Source organism: Buteo buteo, unplaced genomic scaffold (assembly GCF_964188355.1).
Source record: "Buteo buteo unplaced genomic scaffold, bButBut1.hap1.1 HAP1_SCAFFOLD_275, whole genome shotgun sequence".
NCBI classification, from domain to species: domain Eukaryota; kingdom Metazoa; phylum Chordata; class Aves; order Accipitriformes; family Accipitridae; genus Buteo; species Buteo buteo.
In genome coordinates this window covers 5,230-20,973 of record NW_027439439.1, presented here as the reverse complement: position 1 = coordinate 20,973, position 15,744 = coordinate 5,230, and the positions used below count along the sequence as shown (strand labels likewise).

General features: G+C 44.2%; 1 protein-coding gene across 1 annotated transcript; it reads right to left on the bottom strand.

The window, feature by feature from the left end:
- Nucleotides 1-3,570: 3,570 nt before the first annotated feature.
- On the bottom strand, nt 3,571-15,501 carry LOC142028359 (protein ELYS-like). Its single transcript, XM_075022252.1, has 8 exons — nt 15,232-15,501; nt 14,919-15,142; nt 13,224-13,642; nt 11,287-11,392; nt 10,243-10,330; nt 9,519-9,703; nt 4,841-6,665; nt 3,571-4,060 (listed from the first exon to the last, which is right to left on the bottom strand). Exons 1-8 carry the CDS (start codon nt 15,395-15,397, stop codon nt 3,684-3,686), a joined length of 3,390 nt encoding a protein of 1,129 aa, XP_074878353.1. The 5' UTR covers nt 15,398-15,501; the 3' UTR covers nt 3,571-3,683.
- Nucleotides 15,502-15,744: the final 243 nt, after the last annotated feature.

Here is a 15,744-nt window from a genome sequence, read left to right as displayed (position 1 = left end):
TGCGTTCATATCGGCACATGAAAGCAGTTCAGCTCTCTGCAGGACTGAACTGCTGCTGGAGACATTAAATCTTCTGCTCCTGACACCTGCGAACAGCCAGGCTGCTGCGGCTACAAGGTCACCGAGCCATCACCCGCTTTGGGATAACGGACTGGGGTGTAAGTGCCTGACCTCTTTTTATGGGAGAGGGAATAAGAAGGCATTAGTGCTGGAGTCCAGCAAAAGCCTGCCTGAAAGGACTGCAAAGAGAGCGGTTTTCAGTCCTGAGGCCCAGGAAGCGCAGGAGGAGAGCAAAGGGGAGCAGAGAGGGAACCTTCTCCTCCAGAAGGAGCTGACGGACTGGGAAAGTGGCCGGGAAAGCAAGCTGCTCCTGGGCAGGAAGGAATAGCTCTGTGTGGCACTATCGCTGGGATCTGGGATTGGGAAGCAGAGACGACAAATGCCTGGCAGCAGGCATCACTTCTATGTTCTACGTTTCAACCACGGTTGGGCTGTGGGACCCCAAACTACAGCTTAGTTTTAGAGGTGCTGTGTTACTGGGAAAGAAAGGGCAGGAAAGAAGCTCAATTAAGTCACACATATGAGGGAGACCTGGAATCCTCAGGAAATACAGTTACCTCTGTCGTACAACTTACCTGTAAAAACACATGCCGTTCGTTAATAAGGGTAAAGAACAAGCTCTTCATGTGCCGCCCCTGCCTATGGACAGATTCACCCTTTCTTCCTTCTGAGCTGTCAGTCCCGTTGAACTGGTATCTTCTGTCATTTTGCCCAGCACCTGACCGCAATGTGCACCAAGACCAGAAAGGGAAAACTTATGAAAGCGTACCTGTCAGCATATCGTAAGGTTGACAAAGTTTCTTCGTAACAGATGTCTGCTGGACTCAACGGCCGCAATCTCTAAGCATATGAAAAGTATTAACTGACATTAGATTTTGAAGGAGGGTTTTTAAAATAGTTTTAAACGCTACCAAAAACCAGACAGGGATTAACGTGGAAAGATAGACCATTAAGTCCCCAAATATAAAAGGAGAACCCAGGTGTCTTAGCAATCTGGCCATAAATTAACTCTTTCTAACACTTGTGCCAGAAGAGAAATGAGACAGAAAGAAAGATGAGAAGATAGAGGTGGGTTTTGCAAAAATTAATACTGAAGGCGCTCGAATCCTGCTAACTCTGCCTTAATGCTAGCACCAACGCAAAAAAAAAAAAAAAAAAAAAGGCGCAAAACCACTTTGATGGTCTTTGTACAAGTAGCAATTGAAGAATCTGTCCTTCAATTTGTTCAAAACATCTTTGATGAATTATGCAAGCTAGCATTTGAAGAAACCCAGGTAAGCTGTTTTGAGAGTATCAGCATTTACAGTCAACCTTTTCACATGTGCACATTTTCTGTTCGTATTCTTCCACCTTTCATTTAATTGCACTTCCTTTAAAAAAAATACCTCTTCCAAGATGCTGGAGCATACAGTTAATTCACCTGAGACAAGGAAGAACCTAGGGGAGTTTCATCTCATTTAGGAATGCAACCTCTGGTGCACGGCACAAACGATAATCTCAGAAGTTAGGGCAAAAAGGACTTGTTTCATAATGCAGCCTAGTTTTAGGTAGGTAAAGAACACGGGTTTTATATAAAACAGGTGCCTCTGAGTTTTATAGCTACATTTACCTATATGTCAATAAATTTTTACAGATATGCAGAAAACTCTTTCAGAAGAAACGGAGGTTGTATCTCTAACGTAGACAGAGATATCTATTTTGCGCCAGCCACATTTCTGTTCCGAAAACAGAAGTGCTCTCCATTTGAGTAACACGTTTAGTAGTGGCTAGAAGCTTTTGACCAGCAGAAGGGTTCTCCCCTTTGTGTTGCACAGGAAGCAAGCTTAACTTTTAAATTACACTCACTTTCACCAATGTCAGAGCCGCACAATTCTATTTCAATGGGCAAAGCGGGTTATAAATTCAAGAATCAACTTACCATGATGGTCCTGCTTCTTCCCCCCTGAGCAGACTGCAGGAGTCTCGTCAGGACCAAGTCCCTGTATGGGATGTGCACCACTCTCTTTCCTGTAGCAACCTCAGCCAGAGCACTAAGGGAAAATAAAGTGAAAAGTAGAAGCATGACTATGAAAAGCAAATCTGGGGGGCCGGCGGCAGGGAAGAGGCTACCAGATTAGAACCTTCTGCATATTCATGCTTAGGCACAGGCTTCAGTATGTTTGTGCTTGTGGACATCTCAGGCTTTATTCATTTAAGTAACTTCTTTAGCCAGACGGCAAGGAATCCTGAATGGAGGGAAAACTATTTTTCACCTGCAGAAATTTAATTTTTACTTCACAGGGAAGGATTTTTTTTTAAAAAAAGAAAAAGAAAACCAGCTGGTGACATTTCCTAATGTGGTTAGACTTAGATTTACCCACCTGCCTTCCTTCAACCTGTCTCCTTCAGATCCTTCAGAGGAGGATTTTTGCCTTTCGCTTCCTGCCAAGTCCGCCAGATTTATAACTGGCTGTTTGGCGATGGCTTCGTCGAGAAAAATCTGTTAAAATACGGTATCAACAGCAGGAAAAATTACCAGATCCGTCGCTCAGACATTATGAAGTAAGATACAGAAAACGATACTCTGCAGAAACGCAGAGGAAATAAATAGGTTGCGACAGTTACCGCTCTTGGAACATCTGACCTAGGAAGAATTGCTGTAAAGACGAGAACCACAAAGGTGTGCCTCAAAGCAAACGACCTACCGCCTCTCAGGATGAAGCAGCAGACAAAGCCGCTCATCCCCTGCACCCGCAGAAAGGGGGTACGGAAGCACCGCTGGCTCCCAACCTCCCCCGGCTGCAAAGACGACGTCTCCCTCCCATCCCCGTCCCAGATGAGCCCGGGACTGGCCCTGCCTGCCAGGGCTGAGCAGCTTTCGGAGCTGCCTGCGCGAGCAGCCGTGGGGAGCTGAGCTCGCTTGTGCTCCAGAGACGGGTCACGCACGTCCGGGCCAGCCGGAGCCCCCTCCTCCTCAACCAGCCCCAGCCCGGGCTCGTCCTGCGTAAGCGGCTCTGCAGACCCCTCTCCAGCTCTGTCGACAGGGGACTTCAGCAAAAACGGTAGTTCTGGTGTCCGTCTCCCGAGGGGAAACGTTGGGGGAGCGAGCGATGATAGGAGCAAGGCCCGTTGTCCGGAGCAGAGCCGCGAGCAGTCGCCTCCCCCGGCCCGGCTGCTCTGAGGTGGTTCAGCCGCCCGTCAGCAGCAGCACCACGGTCACCCAGCACCCCTCCGCCTGGCCGGGGGCACACACAGCGAGGACAGCAGGATTCGGGCCACGGTGACCCTCTGGGGTCACGTCTCTGCCACCGCCGCGCTGCGGCCTTCCCTCACGCGGGGTCGGGGAGGTGCCGCAGACTGCCCCGCGCTTGTGCCGCGCCCTGTGAGCTTGCTCGCTGCAGGGCTGCTTGTTAGCGCGAGCCCAGGAGTTCTGCAGAGCTTTTCTCTCAACAGGCCAGATCCCCACCAGAAATCAACACCTAGGCTATTTCGGATTAGTTACATGGGAACCGATGAAACTCCAGCAAATAAATGGATTGCACTGACAACCCTGAGAGTTATCTGCGGCTTTATTGACACACTAGGCATGTTCTTGTAATACGATCCATTACAGATCTTAATATTGCAGCACATTTTGATGGGTTTCACTCTTCAAGCATCATAGGACTGCCACCAGGTCCTTGGGGGAAGGCCTCCTCCTCTGTGCTCTCCTCCAGTGCTAATCGTCTCTTTCTGCCCCGACGCCCTGTTCCTGCTGTAGTCCTGGGTGTGCTTGATTCCTCGTTTGGCTGGGCAGCTCTTTGCTCAGGAGCATCCGTTTTTTCTGGTTTAGCATGTGGGACTCCTCTTATTCTTCTGAACATGAAACAACTAGAGTTTTTACTTACTGCTTCTTTCACAATTTGGGAAATCCTAGATTTATTTTTTCTCCTCGACCTCAACAGAGGGGGTGAAAAGACAAATTGAGAAGACAAGTCCGGGTCTATATCCTTAAGCTGCACAGGATGGTCTTCTTTTCCAGCTAAAATGACAAGGCATTCTTAACATTCATGTACGTTATACATAAACGACAGTGACATTAAATTACAGCTAATAATCAAAAGCACAATAGATTCCTGACATAAAAGGTCCAATTGGGTTTATAAAAAATGTGCAGGTATTCTTCGCCTAGTAACTGCCTCTTGAGATCCATTCTTTTACATTATATAGTGAAACAAAAATAAGCCAGTGTAGCCATTTTACCTGCCCTTACATAATGAAAGATACTATGCTCAAGAGGCATCGACAGTCCTTACTCATCTCAAAAAATATTTTTTTATCATGTACTCCAATACAAAGAACCCCATGAGCAGTGACTTCACTAACAAAGTATATGCCCATGAAAAACAATCCTATAACTAAACAGCTGTATAGTTTGTTGCAAGTTGCAGCTCATGTTAAGTTAAAACATTAACAGAATTTGAAAGCATGTCTCCTTTATTTCTCCACTGGGGGGAAGTGATGACAACCACATATTAAGATATGTCCTCCAGTTTTCAAAACAGATAGACATTCAGCTCATGACAAAAAATTAAGCTTAAATTTCATTTCAGTGTACTCAGATCAGCCTCCTCTCCTGTCTCCACCACAGCTAGCCAGGCAGTCATAGAGAGTTCAGAAAAAAGATGAAATGCCTCTTTCCCAATTTTTTATTTCCTATGGTTATACTCTCACCATACTTAAAGCCATCCTCACAAGCTGTTTTCTGTGGTTTACAAAACAGCAATATGCCCTATTTTGCATATAAACATAGTGCACCTACCTTTACATTTCTTTGTCAGCTTTGTGAGAGGAGGAGAGAAAAGGAAGGACTCTTTTTCCTCAAGAGACAGTTTCTGATGCATAGAAGTTTTGCGGGATCTGGCTCTTGTAAAACGATCTGTTAAAGCATGTCCTGATGGGTTTCTGTCTTCAGGCAGCAAAGGACTGTCACCAGCTCCTTGGCGGAAGGCCTTCTCCCCTGTGCTCTCCTCCAATACTGACTGTCTCTTTCTGCCCCAATGCCCTGTTCCTACTGTAGTCCTGGGTGTGCTTGATTCCTCGTTTGGCTGGGCAGCTCTTTGCTCAGGAGCATCCGTTTTTTCTAGTTTAGCATGTGGGACTCCTCTTATTCTTCTCTTAGGAGTATCGAGGATTCCCACTTTCCCACCTGCACACATGTCTTCCTGAGCAGAGAGAGATTCTGTGTCTGCCAGGAGATTTTGTGCCTGCTTCCTAGCACTTCTCCTCGGAGTGACGGGAAGTTTGAATTCTGTTTGAGGAAGCGATGATTTAGACAGATCAAGGTCAGAATTTTCTGAAACTTCTGATGAACTCGTCTTTCTTCTTCTGCCTCTTTGAGTTGCCACCGGTAAAAGGAGTTGGGCACTAGGCTGCACCTCTTGATCCTTGACAATATTTTCCATAAATTGTAAATTAACGCTTTTCAGTTTTCTTGCACTTCTGCTGGGACTGACTGACGTTTTTATCTTATGACCCGTGTCAGTCTGGCCAGTTTCTTGACCTCCTGCTGAACTTTTCCCTCCTCTAGTCCTTTGGGAAGTAGCAGAAGCGATAACGCTACCTTCAGCAAGAGAAGTTTCCTCATTAGCCTCTCCCAAGAGTTCAGCTGCAGCTTCCTTCGCTCTCCTTAATCTTCTTCTTGGAGTAGCGGCTACGGACTGTGTAGGGAGGGACAATGTTTGTCCATCAGAAAGGCTGCTTTCTACTTTTCCTGCAGTACTTGGTTTAGGCTTCCTGCCTCTCCTAGGAGTAACAGGCATCACAAGCGTTTGCTCCTCTTGAGCATTTTCTTCCGTTTGAAGACTAGAAGTCTCAGGTGCTTCTTTTGTTCGCCTGCTACTTCTCCTAGGAGACAGTGCAAACAGACCTGGTTTGCCTGTCTTCAGTAGCTGCTGAGTGCCTGCCGATGGAGTACTTAGCCTTCTACTCAGCTGTCCCCTTGCACGTGTTCCAGGAGCGATGCCGTACTCTACTTGACGTACGCTGGTTTCGTCTTCCACTCCTTCCGGCACAGTTCTTAAGGGAGCTTTTGCCTTCTGGAATCCAGTTACCTTTTTACCTATGGTTTCATGAATAGATTGTTCTGCAACTTCAGATGTAAATTCTTTACTTCTTGTGTCTTTGATTGCATCCGGTAAGTTCTCAGCAGTAGCTGCCTTAATGGGTTCAGGCACATACGGGAGCGACTCTGCAATATTTTGAGATGCCTGATCACTAGTTACAGTGGACACCGAGTTGGTAACATGTTCTTGGTTTTCAGTATTGCCTAAACTGTTGACAGGTTTTTCCTCTGCTGTTGTGCCAGCTGCTTTAGAAGCATCTACTAATGTAGGGTCTCCCATCTCTGCTTCACCTTCTTCTCCTTCCAAGACTAAAGTAAAATTATTCTGAGGTAGAAAAAGCTCTCCATCTCCCTCAGCTGCATCACATTCACCATCTCTGTTATCAGGCAAATGACATGCAAACTGTTGCTCTGTACTATCATAGCTGTACTGAAGATTGCCTGAGGGATGTAGTTCACTACATGGTGATGTTTCAGGTGCTTCTTCTGAGGTTTGTGCCTTAACCGCACCATCTTCAAGAACCTAAAGTTAAAAAAGGTCTCTTAATGCAGTATCAGTTACCAAACAGACTAACTTCAGGCTGAGCTAGATGAAGCTGAGGACACTGAAATGCTGCTTTTCCTTTCCGATCACCACCAAATGTAAAGTTAGAAACATACCATGTACTCTCTACTACAGGTAAAAGTTTATGCGTTTAAGGGACAGAGAACAGAGTATCCCGTGTATGCAATCACATGCTCCATTTCTGATACTTCTGTTCATGACTAACGATTTGCCACCACCCGTGAACAAAGTGAGCAGTTTTACAATACAAGCTGTACACCCAGCTGGCAGTAATCATCACATTGCAGTACTTTCCGCACTGACTACAAATCCACACAGAGTGACCGACTCTGCATCTAACGGGGCAAAGTACAACGATGTCCCCCAAGCTTAAAGTTTCGCTCATCATAGGTGTCACCGCAACACTTAGTCAAACTGGCCAGGTATCACATCGCACAACTCAACACCGCACTTTAAGGAATCACTTGGATTGCAGGAGACAACACATAGATTCTAAATACCTCCATCGCAGCCTTTGTAGCTCCCCGTACTGAGCAATTATTCTCTCCTGCTAGAGCCACATGAGACACTCAAGCTTTTATGCTGAGAGCAAAAGTAGTCTCTGTTATGTATTTCAAGTGACGCAGGTGGCCAAGGTAATTTAATCAACGCGTGAAGACCTTTGCCCAACCCTCTAAGTTATAGGGCTAGCCAAAGAGGGCAGAAGGAGGAAGCCACTCAGCGGGAGTCTCCATAGAATCTGCTTATTTTCTTGACTCCTGCCTTGCCAAAAGTTGCTAAAGCATCATCTTTGATCGTATTCTTAAACAGTTGTTCAACCCTAAACAAGACCTGAACGACATGCAGGAGACCTCGCATAGGACCATGCTGGTTTCAGCAGCCCAAGGATATGCAAATTTTCAAAGTCCTCAAACACTATTGGAATTAGCCTGGCAGAGAAGGGGAAGATGCGGGAAGATTTCTCCTCCCTAGGCTGGCTCCCCAAGGAGAAAAGGTAAAAAGTGGAATCATTAACAGTCTCCAGGCGATGGCACCCGAAGGACGGAGATGCCCCCCATAGGCGGGCTTGCCGAGGAAAAAAGCTAAAAGCTGTAATTACTGATAGTTTCCGATGGATGGCTCCCGAAGTACGAAGGTGACGGCAATACCGAGTACAAATACCAGACTAGTTTCACGACCACCAGCAATTCTACCCTGTCATAAGCCGGCGTTACAAAGTGCAACGACAGGGTAACTCCAGCCCGGTTCCCACCGGCCATTAACAGCACGGCAGGGAGCACAGACTGCAAGCGAGGTATTAGCGCAAATTTGAGAACAAGTGCATGGAGTTGCGCAACACGCATCTAGCAACATGCCACGCTTCAAAGCTAAATTCGAGAAATACTAGTCATAGAATCATAGAATCGTAGAATCATTTAGGTTGGAAAAGACCTTCAAGATCATCGAGTCCAACCATTAACCATGCCCACTAAACCATGTCCTGAAGTACCCTGTCTGCTCGCTTTTTGAATATCTCCAGGGATGGTGACTCAACCACTTCCCTGGGCAGCACATGCCAATGTTTGACAACCCTCTCAGTCTGCATAAACTTTCCTTTTATGCTTACAAATCTACGACCAAGAAAGTAGTAAGTAGTTTGTCCTAAATTCAGTGAAGGTAGACAAGCCAAAAAGACACGTTTACGTATAACTCAGTAAGAACCACTCATAACGAAAGCAGGAAAACCTTCACTCTACTGCTACAGGAATGACTGCAGCAGCTTTGTGACCGTCTCACGTACCGGCTCCCTTCTTCCCATCACAAATTCTCCATTTACTCCCATAAGTGAGTGATTTATGTATTCCCAAGTCTATAATCATCTTCTCTAGAGCGTTGTCCTAAACCCCAAAGTCGAGACGAGCGACGTAAGCGACTGCCTATTCAACTTCATCTGAAATCTGCGACACCGAAAAGCATCTTCTGTTGCTTGAGACCAATCTATTTGTGCTACGCCTACCTTTCAGTTTGTATTTCACTCTAACTATTACTAATTCCCGTGAGTACAACCCTACAGGAAATCGACAGCATACTCTACGTGGTACTTAGAGGACATCCACAATGAATCCAAATCACTCATCGGCCCCAGCAGAAGTGAGAACAATGGGGAAAACCTGCCACAACTGAGGAATCTCTGGCTCTGATTTTCAGCCCTTGTGAACAACCTTTTAAAATTCATACTTTACAAAGTTGAGATGTTAAAACCCCCGCATTTTCACACGCACACAAAAAGAGTTTTAGGCAGCTGGAAATATCTTGACACTGAAATTAACTCATTACTGGGAATTCTCTTTATGTTAATAAGGAACAAATAGCAAAGGATCTAAGCACCCAAATCATTCTGAAAATGAGTTTGGTTCCCACGCCATTTTGTCATTTGGTAAACGGCCTCCGGTATTGAAAAGCTGCACTCCCCAGCTTTTCTTATTGTCTTTAACATTAAAACTATTTCTTTTTTTAAGTCAAATAAGAAACATTTACAGTCTAGCAAACCAAATGAAGGCATGGTGATTTTAAAAAATATTTAGGCGGGTTTTGGCACTCCTACAGCTCTCAAAGGCCCAAGTCTTGACAGGTTCTATTCTGTGTTATCGGTACAGCAAATGCGTAGGAGAAAAACCTATCTGCCCTTACCCAACGAGGTTTGGACTTGTGTTACCCAGCTAAAGAAACTGAGACGGTTTTGCATGCCTTCTAATCGTCAGTTAGACAGGACTGTCCTCAATTTGCAAGGTGTTTTCTCTTTAGTAGAAAATGGGAAAATAGTTTACTTACATTAATTTCCTCAGTTTTAGGAAGATTGTTAGAAACAGTTACTTCTTCCTGTGGAAAAGGAACGTTTCCTTCATCTCCAGCTGCTTCTGGGTTACGTTCTTCAGGTAAATCCACACACTTCCCCTCAAGGCAATTTTCTGAATGAGTACTGACCACTTCCTCGCTGTCAAGGATACGTATCACAGCTGGAAGAGATTTATATCATTTTAACTTAACTGCTCTATAAATGAGATGCGTTTAAGCAACAGGAAGTAACAGAGGGAGCAGGAGCCAAGAATACAGTTCTCCATCCTGCCACATACATCGGGCTTTCCCCAAACGCTAGAAACCAGAACCATCTACCCGGCAGCTAGTTATTCTTCACAGCCTGAGTACTGAGGGATGCATCATCTTTCAAAATAGTAACTCAAGCAGCAGATCCCATAGCACACAAATTAGTAGTGGTGTACAACACCGAAATACATAATGATCTCTCCTTCTAATATTTGACATTCTACCCGTTTTCTCAGTACCTTTATCCAGAACAGGAACATTGGCTATGCATTTTCTACAAGGACTTTCTCTGAGGAGGGTATTCTTCTCTCTACAGTTTAATGAAAGGTAGCAGTAACATGCTAGTACTACTTCAGTCTGAGACACCTGTAGCGCTATGGCAAACTGCATGTTTTACTTGAGGCCTTCAGCTGCCTTAACTCACATAACATCTCCCACATAGTGTACGTACATTCACCCTCTGCCTGCAGGGATTCAGAAAGCTGTGGGTTTGTTGCAACTGGTATGGCTTTTTCTTCTGATGAAGAGGACATTTTGGACTCCTGCTGGTTTGCTTCACTGCATGAGCAGAAAGAGAGAAATCCATCACAAAGCTTCAAAACAAACCTTGAAGAGCTTTACAAATTACTTTCTCACTGTAAGGTCTTCCAGTTTCCAAACAGAAAAAAACTAAGGAAAATGAGAAATTCCTTTACCAACACATCGACATTCAATTCCCGACTCATCTTGTGCAACGAATCAAGTACTTAACATTCTTCCCAGCTATCTCACACTGGATAATAACATAACAACAGAGTTGTATTAAAGAATAATATATTCTTTGTCTTCTGTAGAAAGAGTGCAACTGCCATACTCGAGGTCTAGAACCAACTGAACAAAAGTTTGTGCCACTCTAAGTTACCACTTGAAATTAAGGGTTATTTCATCGCTAACGTCTCTCACTAAGCAGTTGCAGCTTTTAAAGTACCTGGTGAGAAAACTGCTTCCCTTTCCAGAAACAAACAGGAGCTAATTGACCACACACAGAAAATAGAAATTAAGTGTATAAAATACTGCCAGAAAGTATTCAAGCCCCACAATAAACCCACTAAAGTTACAGGAATCTCAGGTGTAATTTGCACCGACATAACATTCAGACAAAAGCAGGGCTTCTCTTCACAGTATCTGCTTAGTAACCCCCTCAAACTGTAAAAAGGTGCATATAGCCTGCTGAACAAAATCCTTATCCCGCTACTTTGGGGTCTGCAATGATTTGAGAAAAAAAGGCTCAAACTGACAGCTCGTCAATTTGACTTCTCTTCATGCCACATTAGTTCTGTCCACAGACAGAAAGGAACAGGAAACCTGTTGTATTTAAGAACACAGGAGAGAACCAATACCAGCTCAAAAATCATAGTTTTCAAACACAGGAAAGCCAGCAGTCACATGTTGTGTGAACCTAAAGGTGTATCTATATTTCATAAACTTACCCTTCACTTGCAGTCCCAGAAGTAGCAGCCTCAGCAGCTTTAAACAACCATTTACCATCCTCAGGAAGGGTAAGACGGTCAGCATTTGATTCTTCCACAAATCCTACAAAAACAGACAGATGGGTGACTTCCCTGTTGCACTTAACATCATTTCTTTCAAAATGCTCATATGATTTTCAAGAGAGCCGTAACGCATTTCACCTAGGATGGTGATCTAACAAAATAACGCTACCAAGACTTCAACTGCACAGAAGGTCTGAGTTCTTCTGTCCAGTAAAACCAGAAGTCTGATGCATAGTTTCCGTCAAGAAAACAACATGGCCATTGACATTCTGTTTACAAACTCAACTTGATATGTTACTGACCTAATACATAAAAACCTCAGGAAACATCCCTCCTTCTTAAAATTGGGTCAGAAGTTTTTCTTATTTCTCTTTGGATATTTAACTCATCCCAGCAATGCTTCTTTCCTTTCCTGATTTCGTTTCCCCTCTTCTACAAGAATGCATCTAAGGTCGTCTCCTGTTCTTTTCTCTAGCGGTTGACTGGTGGTGTTGAAACCCAACTGCTTGCTAGCCTGTTTTTCTCTCAACAGGCCAAATTCTAGAAACACCCTCCTCCTTTTCTTCTTTGTTTCTGCCATCTGCTTCCTCCAGATCCAACAATTACCTTTGCAGACAGCACGCAGGACTGGGATAATTTTGCTAGCTCAGCCCAAACAAGAGCTATACTGACTGCCCCCTAACGCTTCCAGAGGACTGAAATTGTACAGAACTGTTTGTACCATAGTCCGGCAATGACAAACTTTCTTCATAAGGTTATTCTTTAATGATTAGGACCTTATCATTGTTTTTAAGGAAAAGCACCCTTGATTTCTTGTCCAAACACAGGGCAGCTAAAAGCAGACAGGCAAATGTTTTGACCTATCTTACTAGAAACACTCAGACCTGGAGAACCTCTTTCACCCATGTACACGGAGTCCCTGTCTGGGCACTGCTCTTATTGAAAAAGAAAAGGAGCTGAGGAGCTTCAGGAGCAGCAGTCACTCTCCAGGATCCTCCGGAATCATCTCAGGCTTAGGACTGAATCAGGCTGCATATGATGCACTGATACCAGAGTACACGCTCCCCGCTACAAACTGTTTCGAGACCTCGGACGCAGAACTCCGACACTTGCATACCTCTCCCAGGAATAGCAAACTTTTGTTCTAAGGAGCTGAGCGGACTGAGCTCTGTTTGTCCAATCCTGACTGTAGCTGTGTTTACACATCTTCTCCCTGTTCCTGCACCACTGTCATTCCCAGCTCTTCATCACTGCTCACCACCTAGTGAGCTACATCTCTTCTAATCTGCCAGCAGACCTGCTCATATGAACACATCCTCAGCAGCTGCACTGGCTTGAATGAGTTGAATTGAGCTGAATTACCAAAGACCAGCTGAAATAGGTTTGGAAAAGGCTGCAGAAGCTGTTGAGCCAGCAAAAGGAGCAAACATGGCTGTAATGAGAAGCAGATACACAAGCAGACTCACTTCCCAAAGAAAACTACTTAACTGAGCACTAACGAGGGGGGTAAAAAAACAAAACAACAAAAAATTACCTATCTAGTCAAAGCACGCCATAGGCTAAACGTGCTGTAAAAAAACCTGCAGCCTACAGAAGTCCCCCTAAAACAGAACCAGAAGCCTAAGTTTTCAGCTTGTACCCCTCTCAAAACTCCCACAAGTCGCTGCTGCCTCTCCGCTGCAATTACACACAAGAAATGCCAGCCAAAAGCAGTATACATTCAGAATGTCCACGAGACCTAAAAAAGGGCTCAAAACACAGTGGCAATTTTAAAAGCCTAGGACAAGGAAGTGCCTCGGACATTTGTGAATGCTCATCATGGACTGTTGCACCCGTCAGTAATTTAGCCTTTTGAAGACATTTGAAAAATGCAGAAGCTTAGGTTATCATAGCAGGAAACACACCAGCTGCTTTTCTCAGTTCTGATGAATCTGGTTGTCCCATCGGGAAGGGTTTCTCTTCAACTATTTCACTGTCTTCCTCCTTCTCCAGTTCTTCAAAATCGGCAGTTTCTTCAGCGGAAGAATTAGCTGGATTAGCAGCTATAAAGATGACTTCGTCTTCAAAATCGCCAGGTGATTTTGCATCATGATACTCCAAAGCAGCTTGGTCTGACCTGGCAGAGAAGTTACTGTTTTCTTTGCTGACATCCGTTTTCTCCAAACCGTCTCCAGACTCTTCCACTTCAGCACCACCTTCCTCGGGATTGCTCAGAGGAAACAGAGCTGGTTTATCTCTACTTTCCGACCAAGCATCCTCCACCACTCCGTGATGATGCTCAGATGAAACTCCAGATGGTGCTTTGTTATCTTCTGTTACCTTTATTTTTTAAAAAGAAAGTTCACAATCAAGATCACACATATGCTTTTTGTCAAAGCAAGACAAAAAAAAAGAACATATATATATTGATATTTGTCAGATTTGCAAGTGTCGCCTTAAGCAAGGCGCTACAAAATTAGTTCTCATGCTAGCACTATCTTAGCTTTTCAAGCGGAGTGTAAAAACCAATCCCACTGTTGACTGCTTATTGAGTTTCCACAACCTTGGAGAATTAAGATGAAATGGGCCTTGTAAGTGCTTGCTTACCCTGTCGTCTCAAGGCTGTTCATTGGGTTCACTACTGTGTTTTCAAGAAGAGGGAGCTTTGCATACCTAAAATCATAACTCCAAGATTTCTCTTTTTTTATGCTTGCCTTTTCAGCTTGTATGCACTACTAACATGTTTTAGCGTTCACTATGCCTGTGGCGTGGAACAAGTAAATTAATCCGGCCACACTGCACTATTACTAAGAACTTCCTACAGGAGAGAGAGCCTCTTCTTACAGTTGAGTAGCTCTTTATAACAGGCAATAACAGGTACGATAAAAACAGGTTAAGACAATTTGTTAGTACAGGTACGGAAAGCTCCTCCAGGTAGATACTAGCTTTGGAACATTACTTTGGCAACTGCATGACGAGCTGAATCAGGGAAGCCACCTGACAGAACAAAAGGAGGAGCAGAAGGGGGCAACTTCCAGGTGGACAGACTTCATTTGACAACTACACAAATGCTATCGCTGGTGCAAGGCAAGAAGCAAAACCAAGAACTTTAGGGCTAGAGAAGAGACAGCCATACAGCTCTCTTCATCGGCAGTCTATTTTTACCATAGCTTAAGGAAACCCAGGCCTTGCAAAAAGAGAGACTGAGAGTAAATGCAGCTCATGACTTTTGTTGCTTTCAGAGGTGTTTCATTCACAAAGCTTAACGAACCCAAACAACTGACTCAATCTGTATTCCTTACCCTCCTGCCATACCACCATTTCAAAAGGTATAGCGGGAAGCTGCACACATGCAATTTGGAACAATCACAGCGCCTAGTGATGCTGGAGTAAAAACCACCAAGGTGGCTGGTATTTGTTAAGAATATGTTCCTGCAGGCAGGTGATGTTACAGAAGGTCTAACATAACCTTTTTGGACCAAATTCAAGTCTGCCGTTCTGATTTGCTATTCCAGTTCTCAATATAAGGAGTATTGGAAAACTTGAAAAAAACTAAATCAAATCACAGTCTGTAAAGCCTTTAACTATAAAGATCACTAACTACAGGCCAGCTTACCCCAACAGTCCATTTTGCATTCAAGTTCTCTTCCCTGAAAGATACTCTACGCTCCTTTGCTCGTAGAGGAGGAGGTAGAGATCGTCCTGGAGATGCAGAAGGAGTTGCTAGGGGTGTAGTGCGAAGGCTGGATCTGAGAATAGACCGAGGAGTAAACGCAGGAAAAACAGAAGCAGCTGTGGCCAAAACTTTTGTTACTGTTGATAACGGCTTTTGTCTTGCGACTGTAAAGCAAGAGGGGAAAAAATATCAGCCTTGTGTGATCAAAGTCATGGTCAGTTGTCCATTGTATTTCCCTCCTCTAACGAATTACCTTCTCTTGAGACCGATGAAGGCAAGTGGTAAGGCTTGGCTCTCTCTCTGGCCAGCTTCCTTTGAACTCTAGGAAGGATCTTGCCACATTGGTGCAATGTAGAATTCCTGGCAACTGCTCTCTCTCTCAAGCCAGGCTCACGATCATTCTGATGAACAAAAAGCATAAAGCAAGAAGGTAACTGATTACAAGAAGTTCACTGCACACAACTAAAGTATTAGTTCAAATTAAACCGAGTTTGTACCAGCAGAGAGGACAAAGTTTAGCCTCTGCACTGCTGTTTTTTCCAAAGGGACAAAAAACTTAATGGTATAAAAACCATGCATTTTATGTTTCTTATGAATCTACTGGCTTCTTTCTTCTTTTTTTTTTTTTTTTAATTAATGCAACATAAAATGTTAGCGTTCAAACTAACTTCCTGAAGAAACAAGGATATGGCATCTTCTTGTCACAAGCATCAATACGTAGAATCCCTGCAAAAAGCCATCACTGAATTTGACAGAGACTGACATC